The sequence below is a fragment of the Argopecten irradians genome, chromosome 7, assembly GCF_041381155.1.
Source record: "Argopecten irradians isolate NY chromosome 7, Ai_NY, whole genome shotgun sequence".
NCBI classification, from domain to species: Eukaryota; Metazoa; Mollusca; class Bivalvia; order Pectinida; family Pectinidae; genus Argopecten; species Argopecten irradians.
The window spans coordinates 9,521,543-9,542,071 of record NC_091140.1 but is presented as its reverse complement, the minus strand read 5'-3'; the positions used below and the strand labels follow the sequence as shown (position 1 = coordinate 9,542,071).

Below are 20,529 nucleotides of genomic sequence, written 5' to 3'. Positions count from 1 at the left end.
TCAGCCGAACAATGAAATAACACCAGCCGAACAATGAAATAACCCCAACCGAACAATGAAATAACACCAACCGAACAATGAAATAACACCAGACAAACAATGAAATAACACCAGGCGAACAATGAAAATAACACCAGCCAAACAATGAAATAACACCAACCGGAACAATGAAATAACACCAACCGAACAATGAAATAACACCAGACCAAACAATAAAATAACACCAACCGAACAATGGAAATAACACCAGGCCAAACGATGAAATAACACCAGCCAAACAAATGAAATAACACCAGGCGAACAATGAAATAACACCAGACAAACAATGAAATAACACCAGACGAACAATGAAATAACACCAGACAAACAATGAAATAACACCAGACAAACAATGAAATAACACCAACCAAACAATGAAATAACACCAGCCGAACAATGAAATAACACCAGGCGAACAATGAAATAACACCAAACCAAACAATGAAATAACACCAAGCGAACAATGAATAACACCAGACAAACAATGAAATAACACCAGGCGAACAATGAAATAACACAAACCAAACAATGAAATAACACCAGCCGAACAATGAAAGAACACCAGGCGAACAATGAAAGAACACCAACCGAACAATGAAATAACACCAGACGAAACAATGCAATAACACCAGACAAACAATGAAATAACACCAGACAAACAATGAAAATAACACCAGCCAAACAATGAAATAACACCAACCGAACAATGAAATAACACCAACCGAACAATGAAATAACACCAGACAAACAATGAAATAACCCCAACCGAACAATGAAATAACACCAGCCAAACGATGAAATAACACCAGCCAACAATGAAATAACACCAGACAAACAATGAAATAACACCAGACAAACAATGAAATAACACCAGGCGAACAATGAAATAACACCAGACAAACAATGAAATAACACCAGACAAACAATGAAATAACACCAACCGAACAATGAAATAACACCAACCGAACAATGAAATAACACCAACCGAACAATGAAATAACACCAGGCGAACAATGAAATAACACCAACCGAACAATGAAATAACACCAGACAAACAATGAAATAACACCAGACGAACAATGAAATAACACCAGACAAACAATGAAATAACACCAACCGAACAATGAAATAACACCAGGCGAACAATGAAATAACACCAGACAAACAATGAAATAACACCAGACAAACAATGAAATAACACCAGACAAACAATGAAATAACACCAGACGAACAATGAAATAACACCAACCGAACAATGAAATAACACCAACCGAACAATGAAATAACACCAGACGAACAATGAAATAACACCAGACAAACAATGAAATAACACCAGGCGAACAATGAAATAACACCAGACAAACAATGAAATAACACCAGACAAACAATGAAATAACACCAGGCGAACAATGAAATAACACCAACAAACAATGAAATAACACCAAGCGAACAAATGAATAACACCAGACCAAACAATGAAATAACACCAACCGAACAATGAAATAACACCAACCGAACAATGAAATAACACCAGCCGAACAATGAAATAACACCAGACAAACAATGAAATAACACCAGCGAACAATGAAATAACACCATGACCAGCGAACAATGAAAGAACACCATGAAATAACACAACCAAATAACACCAACCAACATGAAATAACACCACCCGAACAATGAAAGAACACCAGACAAACAATGAAATAACACCAGACAAACAATGAAATAACACCAGGCGAACAATGAACTTACACTGCCGAAATGAAATAACACCAGGACAAACAATGAAATAACACCAGGCGAACAATGAACTTACTCTAGCCGAACAATGAAAGAACACCAGACAAACAATGAAATAACACCAGACAAACAATGAAATAACACCAGACAAACAATGAAAGAACACCAGACAAACAATGAAATAATACCAGGCGAACAATGAAATAACACCAGGCGAACATTGAAATAACACCAGCCGAACAATCACAGCTTAATATTTACAAGTATTTCATCACAGTATGTTTATATCCACAGGGGATTACTCCCGTAGTAAGTCTCTGGGGCGGTTCTGTCAGACAAACTCTACCACTATAACAACAACCTCAGAAAAGGCCTTCCTTGTATTCCGTACGGACCCGTCCGGAACCAGAGTTGGCTTCAAACTCCGGTACCGACAGAGTGAGGAAGAGGACAGTGAGTACTCCAGTCTATATTATAATGTTCATGGTCTGTTCATATAACATCTAGTTAATGGATAAAAACCATATTATCTTTAGTTCAGTTCTAATGATTCTGCATCTGTAAACATTTCTTTAAAATGCATTGAATAATAAGTAGAATATACCAAACTCAGAAAATATAGAAGCAATACTCATTTGTCTTGGCGTAAGGAAATTTCGCTTAATGCGATCAATTGCAATATGCCCACCTGTCTTTTTTATGCTTTAATATGACCATTAGTACAGCTAAAAACCTTTATTTAAACATGTTTCGTGATAATTACAGATACTATATGGAGTTCCGCCCTGGCAGGCATTGCGGGAGGACTGGCGATCGTCTGGATATTTATGTGTTGTTGTTGTCTTTGTTCTAAAAAACAAAAAGTGGTCCATAGAGAACCGTCCGCCGTCCATCCTATCCAGAACTACAGCACAGAGGAGTGTGGTGTCCACAGACAGCACGGGGACAGGGTAACCAGGCCGCGAGTCTGGCAACACAGTGATCGTGATAGAACTTCTACCAATATATATCATATTGTGTTTAGGACAAGTAGGAGAAAACAGGATCCGAAAATAAATAGGACAAGTGTAGAGCCGGCTAAACCGCCGGTCTATGAAGAGGAGGATCCTTCTCCCGCCAAACTACCAGCATACGAAGATGTTGTGGAGGAAGAATTTACGCGGATTATTTCCCCACCTCCAATTTATAGAGAACTCGAACAAGAGGAAGTGACGTCATCAGTTCCAATGTCCCCTCCTCCAGCTTATCCTAGAGCCCCTTCGTCAACATCTACGGGACCCTACCTATAGCAACATATTGTAATTATTTTTTTATATTCTATTGACTGCCTTATATCATTTCCGTCCAATGGAGTTCTATGAATGTTTCTGCATTTGTGTCGGGCACCATTTGACAATTAAGAATATTCTGGGATGTTTCAGGTTCTTCATACTTTTAAAGATGAAATCCTCCTACTTTTTTATTGGTTGCTATGCAGCATCTCCGTCCATTGCTTTTCTGTGAACATCCCGGAATTGGTGTTCAACAGCATTTAACAATCAAGAATGTTCTGGATTTACTACGGTTATTCACGTTTTAAATATGAAATCAACATACAATTTTATTAGCTGGTACGCAGCAGTTCCTCCCTGTGTTATTTTATGAATGTTCTATAACTGGTGTTAAGATCGTTGTCTAGTACTGACATACTGACGGTAATTCACAATTTCAAGATCAACTTATATTTTAATTAAAATCATGTTTATTGGTTAAATAATTGCTATATTCTTTTGGACCATCTATGCAGCACGGCATTGTGTATTGTCCCATCTCAGCTGGCAAAACCGATGTGAACCTCTCATGGACGCTTTATCCATCCTCGATCACAGGTGTACATATCACTGACCTTTATTTAGCTCTGGGTTCATAGGTAGCACTTGCCGCAGTTTCATATATCATAACTCATATTTTGCTCCAGTTTCATATATCATAACTCCTATTCTGCTCATGTGCTTGGTTCCACCAGAGGAGGCAGATATCTCGTCTAATCCAGGACACAAGACTGTTGGAATATCCACCACATGTCGTTATGGACGCAGCCATTTCTTCTGCTTATGTCATATACTTCATTTTGTTTCTCTTGAGATCCGATGAATTATGTACTTGTTCATTGGTCTGCAAACCTTTATGACGATTTACTAGAACCACATGCGGTCTATGTGCCTAGGAGTAAATAAACTTTAGTGTGGTGTACACCTTGAACCGTGGATGGGGATTATCTAGCTTACCAACCTATCATCAACAGTCAGGACGGCATTATAAATTGTGTATCATGGTACAAATGTATATTCGAAATATACAAAAACTGTACTTCATCGTTTTTGCTGATCGATTACATTGTAGTGTTATATCACATCATACTAGTAATATCCAAAAATCAATACGCTGAATGTACATTTATATATCAGTAAGTACCCTTGTTAAAGCCTGATAGGTGTTTCTCGCACCTCGGACAGGGAAATCTCACTTGATACCCGGTGCTAGATTTTTCTATCTCGTCCGATCTGTCTGGTACCTTTACGCGAATTTTGGCGGAATTTTACGCCATTCATGTAACAGTCCACGCATGTGACGTCAAACTCTCAAACCGGTGACGTCACAAGCGTCAGATAATCAATATTATTAGAAATATATGCATTCAGTGATTTACCATACATTGTTTGGTTGTTGTTTTTAATCATGAAAACAGTATGTAACGATTGATCATCGTTTTCTCTTTGATATAACCGAACTATAGTTTTATGCGGGATGACTGAAATCGAAGCGCAGATGAAATGGTAAATCGGCTTTGAACCAGGAGGCCCAAGACGGGATAGTTTTACACTCTGAACGCGTATATAGATGGGTTTTGTTATATCTTGGAGGCGCGAGAAAAAAAATCTATTACCTTTAAGTGATCGAGATCGAGTTATCTCAGTCTCGGGCTAAGATTTTGTAACATCCCAACCGAGGCGTTAGCCGAGGTTGGGATTATGTTACAAAATCTTAGCCCTCGACTGAGATAACCCGATCTCGATCACTTACAGGTAACAGATTTTATTAATCTCCTGACCAGGTAACAGACAAACAGCATACACATATTATATGGTAATCTGAAACTCAGACAATGTCAAGAAAATAATACAAGGAAGTAGAAAGTCATTTAGGAAAATATCAAATACAAATGTCATTACCTACTGTTTTTGAGAAAATTTTCAATATTTTCCTTACAAGAGCCATTAGATGATACTACTCACTACGTACATAATGTACATCACGGGCGTTCAGCACTCCATCATTGGCATGTCTTCACAAGTTGGTTTGTAGAGGGACGCTCGTGCTGTCAGATTAAAACTAGATGTGCATGGTGTTGAATCATTTTATATTTGGAAAAACCGTCTGATGATAAGCAAACACTCCCTCCTCAACATTTAATATTTAATTCAGTTAAAATTAAAGTAAATATCTATCACTTGCATACTAATATACATGTATGTATATGTGTAAGTTATATAAAACAATATATACCAATACCTATATAAAGCAATATAAATGCCATCAACTTTCAACAGTAAAGCCACATACCACACAGGAAAAAGTGCATACACGTTTTACGTACGTTATAAAACGCATGTAAAACGTATGTTGAGGACCACGCATGTAAAACGTACGTACGGAACGTATGTAAATCGTGTTTTAAACATACGTAATACGCATGGTAAACAGACGTAAAACGTAAACGCATGTAAAACGGACGTATCAAAACATGTGTTATACATACGTTTGATCCTATTACAAAATCCACTTTTTATTTTTATGTACATTTACATCGTTTTTGAAGTTGCACCATATATTTGTCATTTTCAAAAGTGAATTTTAATTCCATTTTATTTGTATTTACGGTTCCTTTCTAATGACTGATATTTTTTTCATACATAGTATGTTGTATTACCAAACGAGTTACTACATATTGATAAATTTCATAATTTTAGGATGATTTTATTTTTCCTACATCAATTTGTCCTTAACGTCACTTCATCACTTACATTTTTAATAAAGGTTAAAATCTTTACTAAAGTCTTATCCAATGTTCATTTGTTTTCAAATTCTGGCTCAGTGAGTCCAGAAATCAATTTATGTTGTGTTTGCAGATACTTCGGATGTTTACACGGAATCTCAGAATAATATTTAAACGTATTCTATGCATACAATTTAAAGTAATTGATCTATGAAAATTTCCATATTTTTAAAATCTTGAAATTAATCTCATGACGTAACTTACATTTGACAAGACCTTGGCCCTTTGCATTGGCAATGATTGTATCATTGTAGCTTTGGAGATAATAATCGATAACAACATTGTAAAATGTACTGTATAGTTAAGAGACATTTTAAATGTCGTCTCGAACAAATGTACCACATTCAGCGCTCGTCCGCAGTCCGTACTGGGAACGCCTCGGATGTAACTCTCGCACACTTGCATCCGAAATTATTGTGTACGTGATAACATTTTTTGTTACATAGCTACCTTTATTTATGTTCATCCAATTTTCAAAATACAAATAAAATCAACAAGAATGCAATCGGAACTCCTCGGATGTAACTGCCGTTATGTTTTACATCCGAGGAGTTCAGATTGACAAGCATATATATATATACTATAAATAAAAATTTCCGGAATATAAGTTTGTCCTGCCATTAGAATCTGTCATGTAAAAACACAGGCGTCTGCTTCTGGTTTAAAAAAATACAATAACCTACCACAACTATATAGTAGGGAAGGCTATTATTTTTTTTAAAACCAGAAGCACACGATTGATTGATTGGTGGGGCTTAACGTCCTTGTTCCGGTTATAACCTAGGGTACAAAGAAGCAGACGCCTATGGTAATATCGATGCCATCGATGTAGCCTTGCACAAGTCCCCAAATGCCTCAAATGACTTGAATATTTCAAGAAGAATTCTAATGACGATCTGAAGTAAAAGTCAGGAATCTATTTTCTAGTTTACAAACTAAATACAAGTAAATACATTTTTTTCTTTAAATATGCATAATGTAGCTACACGTATAATCCATAGCTATATAAATAATGACAATTCTAGGACATATACTCATGATCTCGTAGATCAAACAGCATCCTCAATACTGCAGGGGTTCCGACCCCTTACGATCTCTACATATATCGTAAGTGATCGGAACCCCTGCAGTATCGAGGATGATCAAACAACAGTTATAGACGTACTACATTGTACATCATGAAACGCTGGTCAACCGATATTGTTCATATGTATTCAGAGCATTAGTCTTCAAAACTATTAAAATTAAAATTCAAAAAGATAGAATCCAAATTAGCGGTTTTATTTCTATTCACAATCAGTAGATGTACATATAATTGCAGACCTACATGTATTTTCTATCATGAGGTTAGTAAAAGGTTCACTATAAGTTGGTAGAAGACATATATAGATAACATGAAACCAAAACATTGAGGCTATTAAACACGTATTTGCATATGGAAGTATCATTTTTGAAAAAAAACCCACTACAGATCTTCAATAACAATGATAAAACTACCTTTTACATGTAATTAGTAGTGTTATTTCAACGGTGTGGAAAACACACGTACGTAAAACATATGTTAAACATACGATCAACACATGTTTTGTTCAAACGTACGTTTTACGTATGGTGGCCAAAACGTACGTAAAACGCATGTTTTAAACATACGTTTAAAGCATGTTTTTTTCCCAAATGTATGTAATACTTACGTTGCACTTTTTGCTGTGCAGTATATAACGGTTTGCATTATTGCACCTTGATATGTTCTGATTTCGTACCATTTATTTAGTTCATCCACTAATCGACATGTAAATCATAATGTACATTGACTTTATACGCCGACTCGGGCGAGAATTACATGTAATACTGGTTAAGATGTTTGTAAGGGGGGAGTTGGGCTTCATCTAAGTAAAAAATATGTTTGCGTTGTCAAAATATTGAAATACAATTATTGATTATTTCGACTTCGTGAAATTCAGACACTTTGCATATGTTGTAAACTGTCCTACACGTACATCTGAATGTGCATTCAGGAACGATTTATCACAGTCAAATTACATCTAATTACGAACCCAATTACGAACCCAATTTCAACTGTAGTTCACTTCCGTATTAGCGTACTCTGTCAATAAACCTGACAAATAAACGTGTCTATAATACAAACATTTATCATATGAACGCAATATGGATCCCAAACATTGGTATACACGATGGCATGTATATGAAGCACCAACCTTTACTTTCCCTTAACAACCCTCTTTGCACTTCCACTTTGTGAGGCGTTTTGCCTCGCGCATTCCCGTGACCATTGCTCCATGCACGCTACCGTAACTTTCCTTGTCTGTGCTTTCTCCTGCGAACAAGATGACTGGTTTCCCGGACGTACGCAGAAGAGGCTTTGCAAAACGTCCCACATCATTATAATGGCAACAGGACGGAACGAACGTGTATGCGCCGAGAGTGTAGGGGTCAGTGCACCATTTACTGGTGCGGACACTGCTGGGTCTTGGTATCTTGTCATCGTTAAGGAACTTCCTTAACACCTGCGTACACACGTCACCAACACGTATCTCGTCAACAGCCTCGATCCGCTCAGCGGAGTCTCCATAAATCCAGGCAATCAACACGTTACCAATATGCTTCATTTCTTTAAAAGCAAATATGTCTCGTTCCCATGAGGTTTCCCCTTTGTCCCCTTTAGGTACCTCGTCCCAGACCAATTTAATTCCCCCATTACCTTTAGTCCAGAAAGGCTGTTCATAGTAAAGTAGAATCTTATTGACCTTACCAAATCCAAGTTTGTCTATGAGGGACACCTTTGTGGCAGGCAGAGCGGGACTGAATAGCTGTTTATGTTTCTTCTTGAGAACACCAAGAGGAATCGTGCTTATCACGTGTTCTGCGGTATACGTGATCTCTGTCCCCTTTTCAACACATTTCAGAACGACGTAGTCTACTCCATCACCTTTCTCAGACCAATCAATTAATTTGACCTCTGTCTCAAATCGAATTGCACCCGGTTCAAAATTCGCCATCTGTATTCTTAGAAGGTTTTCATATCCTGCCGGAAGTGTGTGATCGTCATTCCGGAAGTCGTCCTCGAATCCGTTACAACGAAAGGATAAGTTAGTGAGATCGTCACCGCAATCTTCCTTAAGGATGTTCAGCAAGGAGCGGAAGATTTTTACAGCATCTCCTTTCTGTGAATTTGGGACAGGAGCCAAGATGGCCGACATTCGATCCGTTAGGTACTGGCTGCAGGTCAGTGTTGACTTTGTGTCAGATGAGGACACGTCAACCATGTCCTCGACTGTCTCTTTAAAGATGGCTGTCACCATGTCCAGTAGCGACTGGTCGACCTTGGTACCGTCCTCATTGTAGTAAACTCCTGCAAATCTATCAGAAATAGTAACATGATAACTTTCCGATACAAATACACTTTGGTTTGTAATTGTTTATTTCATGGTATTGTGTCTAATGATATTATCAAATATGACAAAGTTGTTGACATTTCAAAGATGTGTTCGGACCCTAATATTAGTTAATACATTATTTGCCTTTATCTAAGACTAATACATCAACATGTAACATGCTTTCGTTGCCATTGCCAGGTTTATCTTTCTACTAGAAAAACAATCGAAAGTATTTAGTTTACTTTCTCGTTGATTATAATTTGGGTATACCTGTTCCTCCGGTAGAGATTTACTTACTCGTCATGCACGTTGTTGTGGTCCAGTAGATCATGTGCTAGAGCTACACGGTAGACAGGATTACTGCCACCTCCATGGATCCACTGAGCTCCAAGCTCAACACTACATTGGTTAGGCCCGAGAGATACGGTATGGATTCGTCCTCCAATTCTGTGAATCATCAGAGTTCAAATTCATTTTCAATTAATTTGGTTTCCGCAAGTATTTTTCATTTATCTTGCATGCTTTTTCAAACTTATACGCAAATTCTAATATCACTTACATCTTTCTATAACTGACGTTTTAGTATTACAATTCCTTCATTTTGAAGTTACAGAATGATGACTGCCAACTGAACAAAAGCGAATGTAAGGAAACGCACTGCCTTTTGCCGTCATTCTGTAACCACTTACACTGGTATAAACGCTAAATCACAGTGCAATGTGTATATTTACATTTTGATAACGATTTGGATCAATATTTCAATGTAGTTTATTACTATTATCAAAGATATGTTATTATTGACAAGGACGTAAAAAAGTCTTTTTAATAGATATATCCCTTGGCTAGATGGCTAGACGTCGTATTGACGCCATATTAAATTATTAGTATTTATGTTCTGATGATTGTGTCAAAACAAGGTGTCGTTATTTCCAGATTGCCTCACAACTAATCTATATATTTGCTCAAAAACTATATTGATTCCTTAGGATATCAATGTAAATATTACGGCTGTATTTGGTTTTACCGAGTCTCATAGTAAGCAATTGATTTGATTTAGTTTGTGACTCTTACAAAAATTGAGATGATAGAATAAGTCCCTTTTAAGTAATAAACTGATAATGTACAATGATTTATGACGGCTCTAATTGATCAATGATGTTTGAAACAACTTTATTTGCTTTCATTTCACACTCACTTTTTGATTACTCAAAGTGTTGCTTAAATGCAGGACTGTCCATAAGCAGTGTGTTCTTAATCTACGATGTTGTACACGAACGGTAGACTACATATATTGGAAGCAGCCACAAAGACGTACTTCAATATCGGAGCACTTTTTTAACGCACAACAAAGAAGAAACTCATAAAATGAAACTAATACAATTAGCTTACCTATTTCGAGCTTCTAATATTTTGACGTCTTTGTAACCGGAAGCAAACAATGTATTTGCTGCTGTTATCCCAGCCATACCTGCTCCAATGATGACCACATCCGCTGGTTGACTCGCCATCTACCGGTAGGAGGAAATCAAGGTTGAATCAAGAAATTATCAAGTTGTCAAAATGAATTATAAAACTTAAGATCAATTAAATACCGTTAGACTTACTAGAACTGAAGAAATAAAAGTAAATTGACCAGGTTAAAAATAGCTTTAGTGTGATCGAGTTACTGTAGGAGTGATGTGAAAGTTTTTTGACATGCTAATGAGAGTAAAATGTTTGTTCCTAAGTTAAGGTCGGTTAAATAAGAACATAATAAATTTTAGATAGTTATGTTCGTCTGTATTCAGATGTCATTTTAAGGACGAGAAACATATCTTTATCTGGAACACGATAAAAATGGGTAAAAGGTGCAACCAAAACACGTCAATATTAAATCTGTTATCGACTATTCCTCCACCACTACCCTTCCTCTTGATTTCTGAGTTATTAATGTGTCCAATAACACTCTCCCACGTGTCTACATGTATGTATCAATTATTGAATGTAGGTCGATGAGTTTTCCTCATTTACTCCGGTTTACTATAACTACAAAATCCCGTCGTATGCTTGAATAGGCTTATCTGCATCTGAATACATGATGCCATTGTTGCACTTACAGTTGATAGATATGTCCTCTTTGATGTTACTACGTGTAATACCGCATTGTTTGCATAACAGATGTCTCTATATGTAGATGCGTTTACGACAGGTAATTATTACAGGTGTCGTGAATATAGATTAACCATTTAGTATTATATTTATATATATTAGTATTTTGCAATAAAATAAACACAATAAATATGTTAAATTTATTCCTGTCTGTTATTCTGTAGTTCAGAGTTACACGTGTTACCATGTCACGTGACCAATAATTAAGTGATTCCGTGAGATATTTGATACACAACGTAGATGTTGTTTATATGTATACAGCGTGTCGCACGTCCATTATAGTCGATATTCAGTACATATTATATAAAAATATTAGTGAACAAGATATGCCTGAACATAAAGGAATGTAATTCTCCGACAGTAAGAAAACGTTGTCCACATACTCATAGGAAATGTCCGATGTTGTGGTTGATGTTGAACAACGAGTATAAAATATTATACTGTATATGTTCATTTACATACAGGTAACGTAGGGTATAAGAGCTCACAATACTTCATGCCTACGACACACTCCTTAACGAAATGATGATAGGAATAAAGTTTAAGTTAACCTTATTTACCTGAACGAAAAGCTATAGTGTGTTATATTAAGACATACTTACAAGTTAGGAATCCGCTACGCAGCTATGTCAGAAAGCGTGGTCTATATCCCCGCACTCTCGATTAGTACCAGCTTTTAGTTGTTAGGGATGGTCCACTAGACCAAGGATTTATAAGTGAGATCTTATATACGTCCTTGACTAGACATAGATATTTTTGTAGTGTACAGTTAACTTTGAACAGGTGAACCTTGACCTTTGCAGCTATTGCGATCTCCGTGGTAATCTCGTATTTAATGGTGAAGTATATCTGATACACAAAGGTTATGCCGATGACGATTTGTTTTAATATAACAGTATTCATATATGTTTTACCGTATTTACATATGTATATATATCTTGTAGAATAGTTTATTATCGAACGGTATCACGACAACGAATTTGAGGCTCTACTCCAAGATGCTTCCGGTAATAGGAAAAAGATAAAGTTCAAATTGATACTGTACATTTGATAATGTTCTTTACGATTTAAACAGTTTTATTTAGTAAATCTACGTTGTTGTGTTTTTACAAACAAATAATATAAATCAGTTAGCAGGACAGACTAAAGCAGTGAAACCTCGTTAAACTATGATGAAACTTTTCGCAAACCTAGTTTATTTGAAAATCAATCTTAATTAAACTCAGAAAACTTAGGAACAACACACTCAAAATCAAAAAATGTTTTTCTTGTTAATAAGATTCGAATATCCAAGTTTTAACCAGTACTATGTATATAAGGCTATCTGACAATAAATATGAACAGGTAGGATTGTATAGAGGAAATATAACACTGAATAAACAATAGACTGAAAAGCAACAAGAAAAACAAGGTATTATCAATGATCATGATACAAAATTTTATATTTCTTAGCACAGGCTGACAACATGGCCTGTCAATAACATATGATTACAGCACTGGCAGATTGAGAAACGGAGCATCAGTTATCATCACCAATCCAACTTAAGCATATCCTTGATGACATCCTGTTTATTGTTGTTATATTTATTTTGTCCCAGAAATGAGGTTTCATTACTACCTTTATAAAAGGACTTTTGTTTATTCAACCCTTTCGACTAGTATAAATGTTCACAAATGCTATTGACAACGCTCTATAAATAGCTTTCAGGAGGAAGAGCAAAACTATTTTCGATAAACCATGAGTAATGCATGTGATAAAAAAGGGCTTTACCCTCAACGCAATCTTATATCAACACAATCACAATCAATAATCTTTTTTTAAACTCTTATCATAACGATTATCAAACAGTTTTTTTTTTTTATAAAAGTACAAAAATGTACACATTTACCATCAACTCGTCTGCAGTCTTTCACATACAAACACGCACAACAGTATGCCATTGAAATGTGATCTGTTATAAATTACTAAAACTGAATTATACATCTGTTTGTATTAGTACCTTTCTACTTTGATACCATTGATTTGTATGAGCAATTTGAACTTTTTAATGTCGATAATACTGATGTTGCTGGCAAAGATTTACATTGGTTATGGTTTTGCAAAAGTAATTCAATAATATTTCTGTCCCTGTTTCCTGCTTACAAATTAATCAAAATGGTAGATTTACATTGTATAGAACAATTATCAGTACGCTGTAATTTAATTAATGGGCATAATCAATTAAATTCGTAATCACTATCGCTATTCCTACTCTCACCCTAAAATGATATGAGATGACATTTCGATCTTCTCTTATCAATAACCACCCTAGTTATGAATTTTAATACAGAGTACTACAATCAAGACTCTTAAACGTAACATAATAGTGAGTTGTTATAGAGCATAGTCACAAGATTATACTTAAATCTTTTTTTAGATATTACTATTACAATAAGAACTGGTTTTCTCATATATATTTTCTGTGTCAGATACGTCTGCCAGGGACTATAAGCCTGTGCAATATAATATTCACCCAGGTAAAAAATACTCATCATGATTTCAAAATGGCTAGATTCAACAAAGTTTCAGAAATGATGTTATAAGTGAGGGAGAGAGAGTGAAAGAAAAAAACAACCTTTTCCATGAATAGTATGAATGAAGGAAATATTCCAGCGTTGGCACCTAACCCTAACCCTAACAATAAATTAGGCAAATTACTATATGACTAAAATTAACATGAAATTGACGAATTAAATATATATCAATAAATTCATCCGTATAAAATTACAATATTTCATTGTAGAATGCATACATGTGTTTTGTTAAACTTAAATGCATTAAAAAGAGAAACCCGATCGCGTAATGTAAACAATAGACCCCTCGAAGGTCAACGTTTTATCTCGGCAATTATTTCATACAGCAGGTTGTTCATATGACCTTGATCGAGTAAACCATTATGTACACAGTGATAACCCTTGCTTTACTTTGATAAAATATACCAGGTACTTATGTCCTCACACTTCTCGTGACATCACTTTACCTTAGAGGCCATACAGATAAAGCTTTCAATGTCAAAGTAGAGAGATGTCAATATATGTGTACAAAAACGCATTCCAATCCATAAAAAAGCTAATGTTCAAAGAAACTTACAAGTATGTACATTAAATATATGGTTTTGTGTTTAATGCATCCTCTCCCGAGAGAGTACATTATTTTATATCATATGAATTATCAATGAAATCTGATTTTGAACCTAAAAGATTGATAAAGATAAATTTATTATTTAATCGTAAGTATTATCATCGTTTCTCATTCACGAAATACTGAAAATACGAAAACTTTGATACAATGTGGAATGGTTCCTCGTCCTAAAACAACAATTGTGTCACATATTAGGTTTGATGGACTAACGTTAGCGGAAGTGGGTCCTGCTAACGATTAACGCAAACGATTTCTAACGCAAACGATTGTAAACGCAACTAACGATTAACGATTGCTAACGCAAACGATAACGATTAACGATAAACGATTGCTAACGCTAACGATTGCTAACGGAAATAACGCAAACGCAAACGAAACGCAAATTTGGGAACGTTAAACGGTTCAGGTACATGTAGCTACAACAGGTATCACGATATCATATCGAGATAACAATGTTTTCATTGATCATTTGTGTGTGTAGAATCTTGAATTCACATGACCGATTCACATTCATATAGGTTTTTTCACAATATGATCGTAATTCGAGATAAGTGAAAGCACCTATGACGTACTTATTTATGATGATACAATTTATTAGAATCAAATTTGTGGTATTTCTTTTATTTAAGCATTGAAATCACTATTTTTTTAATTTCATCGGGGTATGAAAGAAATTTTGTTTGCAAACTGTGTGAATCCGCGCAGCGGATTCTCACAAAAGTTTGCAAAAACAATTTATTTCATACCCCGATGAAATTAAAAAATAGTGACTTCAATACTTATAATTAATTTCCCAGGCTACTTTATAAAATGAAATACATTTACACGTACGATTCCATTGATTTTTTCGAAGGGATTATTTTTTCCAAATCAATACGCAACGTCAATGTTTCTATTGTGACGTCATGATAACGTCGGGAATTCCGCGCCATTCTCGGATTTTTTTTCATCGTGGAATGAAAAAAATATGAATAGAACAATCAGAAAGCCTGTAACAAAGAGAAAATTAATTATTCATTGATCACCACATGTCATATTCGGAACAGCTGAAGGGGATACAAATTAGATAATTGACTTTTTTATACCAAAAAATGAAACACGATCAGTTTTTTGAAATGCGAGTAATTTTTACGCTTTTTTTCATTGATCAGTCTTTTAGTTTGTATGTATTTTGTTAAATGACCAGCACTTTTTCATGGTGTGCATTTATGTTATGAAGAGTTTCTAGAGAGTAATATTGCCGCAGGATTTTGTAGAATGAAAGCGAATGAATCTTAAAATGACAATTAGATAAATGTGACAATTAGAATATAAATGACAAATTTATCATTACGAATTATTTACCATGTAATACTATTTTCTCATACAGATGCGTTGACGTCGTTTTCCAGTTCAAGATAATTCAAGCTAAATCTTAATTTAAACTGCAGATAAATAAATTATAACGTTTAAACCCATGTCGATTCGAAGGATATTGTTCAAATAGCTTAAGAATCTAATAATATAATGTATGGGAACTGTACATGTATTATGTTACATAATAGTATGCAACATGATTATATAAAGAAAATGCCACTAAAAGACATATCTCACACACTTACAATATCGATCATTGTTTCGATACAATTATGAACTTATTGAAATAATTTACGGTGATAATCCCTATGAAATGACACATTTTATTTAAGACAATTTTTATCTGTCAACCCAAATTTATGATTTCATGTGTTCTCTTCTTTCTCTTTATTACTTCACTTTTTAAATACGACTATCATTGATCGACAATTAGTTTAAACAGGTTAAAATGAACGATAACAATTAAACAATTATATGTTTTCAATTACGTGTCGAGCAGAATCCGCGGTCAATAGCCCATATATATTTAGTCAGTATGTACCTGTAACGATCTATTTCTCTACAAGGCTTCTATTGTGGCCTAAAGAATATTTACTTCATTAAAATAAATAGATAAAGACATATACACACATCTGACAATATGATGAAACTAATGGCTTAATGTAAGCTAATTTGTAAACAATTACATTTCTTTGAAAAAAATAATTTAGCGATGATTAGAAATCATGAAAAAAATTTTCCCGAAGAGTTTGTATTCATAGACACAAAACTAAATGAATTTGAATTACAAACTTAAAAGAGAAAAATATCAGACACAAAATCCCGAAATTACATCACCACAAAAATGTTGGTGTACAGAATCTCTTTTAGCCAACAATGTCGGTCATTGTTTCCGTAAAATGATAAATCTTTGCGAACATAAGTAGTTTTAAAATTATAATGCTGAGAGTATGTAGGATGCGTCGAAACTCTGTTGTCGCTGTCTGTAACTATAGTAGGTTCTGCTAAAATTGAATTAATGTTGTCGTGTTGTTTTAGAGTATGTGATAAATCTATTCTGCTGAAATTAAATATATCATTAAATTTATCAATGAATCAATTTTGCCACATCACCTCTAATAAAGTAACTTTATTCGACAAATTTCTTTTAAATCAGTTTAAAAGTACGATGCAAATAAAAAATCCACTATCAATAGAAAACATTGAGTTTGTCAATTATGTACGTGTGCCAAAATGTTACAATGTAGAATATGCTGATTAGGCATATTTATTGTTGTGAATACACAGGATTTATAAGTGATATCTACGTTCCAGAAAATACAAACAACATTAGATTAGGTCAAAGTTATTACAACTTAACAACACCTTCTCCCGGTAACTATATAGATAGTTACACAATGTCATGTATAACATTACCAATACAGTTGCGAATTAACATGCATTTCCTCATAATACTTTTAAAATCCTATTAATTTTTATACATTGTGGGTTTTTTTTTGCACACATTTAGATATATAAAAAGTTATTAAAAAGAATTATTTAAACAGTTATACACAACATTAATGTATGATGTGAGGAATCAACCAGTTAATTATTGCCACTGAAAGGAATATCTTGTGGACTAACAAAGCTTATCGTTGTTTAAGTACAAAACAAATCTTAGAAACACAATTAGTTGTACAGTATATGAAATGCGCTAAAACGCTATATATAGTTACATATTATTAGGGGTTTAATCAAAATTAAATTATTGATGTGTTTTAAATTGGAATAATAACTGATGTAGTTGTCGTGCTTGTTTCAGAATTTAATATAATTCAACTTATAAGGTAACTATATGTTTATCACTCAAGTAACGTTGTTATTCAAATTGTGAAATTCAGTTTAAAAAGGACAGTGAAACTAGAAAATGAATATGATATGTATAAGTATCGGGTGTATCACAAGATCAATATGATATGTATTGTTATCGGGTGTATCACAAGATCAATATGATATGTATTGTTATCGGGTGTATCACAAGATCAATATGATATGTATTGTTATCGGGTGTATCACAAGATCAATATGATATGTATAAGTATCGGGTGTATCACAAGATCAATAATATATGTATAAGTAACGGGTGTATCACAAGATCAATATGATATGTATTGTTATCGGGTGTATCACAAGATCAATATGATATGTATAAGTATCGGGTGTATCACAAGATCAATATGATATGTATAAGTATCGGGTGTATCACAAGATCAATATGATATGTATAAGAATCGGGCGTATCACAAGATCAATATGAGATGTATTAGTATCGGGTGTATCACAAGATCAATATGATATGTATAAGTATCGGGTGTATCACAAGATCAATACGATATGTATTAGTATCGGGTGTATCACAAAATCAATATGATATGTATTAGTATCGGGTGTATCACAAGATCAAAATGATATGTATTGTTATCGGGTGTATCACAAGATCAATATGATATGTATTAGTATCGGGTGTATCAAAAGATCAATATGATATGTATTAGTATCGGGTGTATCACAAGATCAATATGATATGTATTAGTATCGGGTGTATCACAAGATCAATATGATATGTATTGTTATCGGGTGTATCACAAGATCAATATGATATGTATTAGTATCGGGTGTATCACAAGATCAATATGATATGTATTAGTATCGGGTGTATCACAAGATCAATATGATATGTATTAGTATCGGGTGTATCACAAGATCAATATGATATGTATAAGTATCGGGTGTATCACAAGATCAATATGATATGTATTAGTATCGGGTGTATCACAAGATCAATATGATATGTATTAGTATCGGGTGTATCACAAGATCAATATGATATGTATTAGTATCGGGTGTATCACAAGATCAAAATGATATGTATTGTTATCGGGTGTATCACAAGATCAATATGATATGTATTAGAATCGGGCGTATCACAAGATCAATATGATATGTATTAGTATCGGGTGTATCACAAGATCAATATGATATGTATTAGTATCGGATGTATCACAAGATCAATAATATATGTATCAGTATCGGGTGTATCACAAGATCAATAATATATGTATAAGTATCGGGTGTATCACAAGATCAATATGATATGTATAAGTATCGGGTGTATCACAAGATCAATATGATATGTATTAGTATCGGGTGTATCACAAGATCAATATGATATGTATTGTTATCGGGTGTATCACAAGATCAATATGATATGTATTAGTATCGGGTGTATCACAAGATCAATATGATATGTATTGTTATCGGGTGTATCACAAGATCAATATATGTATTGTTATCGGGTGTATCACAAGATCAATATGATATGTATTAGTATCGGGTGTATCACAAGATCAATATGATATGTATTAGTATCGGGTGTATCACAAGATCAATATGATATGTATTGTTATCGGGTGTATCACAAGATCAATATGATATGTATTAGTATCGGGTGTATCACAAGATCAAAATGATATGTATTGTTATCGGGTGTATCACAAGATCAATATGATATGTATTAGAATCGGGCGTATCACAAGATCAATATGATATGTATTAGTATCGGGTGTATCACAAGATCAATATGATATGTATTAGTATCGGGTGTATCACAAGATCAATATGATATGTATAAGTATCGGGTGTATCACAAGATCAATAATATATGTATAAGTAACTGATGTATCACAAGATCAATATGATATGTATCAGTATCGGATGTATCACAAGATCAATAATATATGTATAAGTAACGGGTGTATCACAAGATCAATATGATATGTATAAGTATCGGGTGTATCACAAGATCAATATGATATGTATTAGTATCGGGTGTATCACAAGATCAATATGATATGTATTAGTATCGGGTGTATCACAAGATCAATATGATATGTAACGGGTGTATCACAAGATCAATATGATATGTATAAGTATCGGGTGTATCACAAGATCAATATGATATGTATTAGTATCGGGTGTATCACAAGATCAATAATATATGTATAAGTATCGGGTGTATAACAAGATCAATAATATATGTATCAGTATCGGGTGTATCACAAGATCAATAATATATGTATAAGTAACGGGTGTATCACAAGATCAATAATATATGTATTAGTATCGGGTGTATCACAAGATCAATATGATATGTATTAGTATCGGGTGTATCACAAGATCAATATGATATGTATTAGTATCGGGTGTATCACAAGATCAATAATATATGTATCAGTATCGGGTGTATCACAAGATCAATAATATATGTATCAGTATCGGATGTATCACAAGATCAATAATATAATTAGTGCCGTACCTGTACCGAAGTGTCACAGCGTGGATCTTGTTTGTATTATATTGATTTTACATCCAAAATGTTACATTGCATTAAGTATTGCATATACGAACTTTAAATCAACTTTCTTTCGCGTGTGATTTACTTTCGCGAATATCGCGACCCAAGAAAATTCACGAAAGCCAATCTCCACAATTTGATATTAACATCATTTGCATTGATAGGAATTAGCATT

General features: G+C 34.2%; 2 protein-coding genes across 2 annotated transcripts; one reads left to right on the top strand and one right to left on the bottom strand.

The window, feature by feature from the left end:
- The first annotated feature begins 2,060 nt into the window (after positions 1-2,060).
- LOC138326887 (uncharacterized) lies at positions 2,061-5,763 on the top strand. The gene is made up of 2 exons (XM_069272872.1): positions 2,061-2,235; positions 2,548-5,763. The coding sequence occupies exons 1-2, from the start codon at positions 2,061-2,063 to the stop codon at positions 3,069-3,071; spliced, it is 699 nt and encodes a 232-aa protein (XP_069128973.1). The 3' UTR covers positions 3,072-5,763.
- A 2,008-nt stretch (positions 5,764-7,771) lies between these two features.
- LOC138327496 (spermine oxidase-like) lies at positions 7,772-12,160 on the bottom strand. The gene is made up of 4 exons (XM_069273626.1): positions 12,024-12,160; positions 10,663-10,781; positions 9,571-9,720; positions 7,772-9,256 (listed from the first exon to the last, which is right to left on the bottom strand). The coding sequence occupies exons 2-4, from the start codon at positions 10,779-10,781 to the stop codon at positions 8,107-8,109; spliced, it is 1,419 nt and encodes a 472-aa protein (XP_069129727.1). The 5' UTR covers positions 12,024-12,160; the 3' UTR covers positions 7,772-8,106.
- Between the last annotated feature and the right edge of the window lie 8,369 nt (positions 12,161-20,529).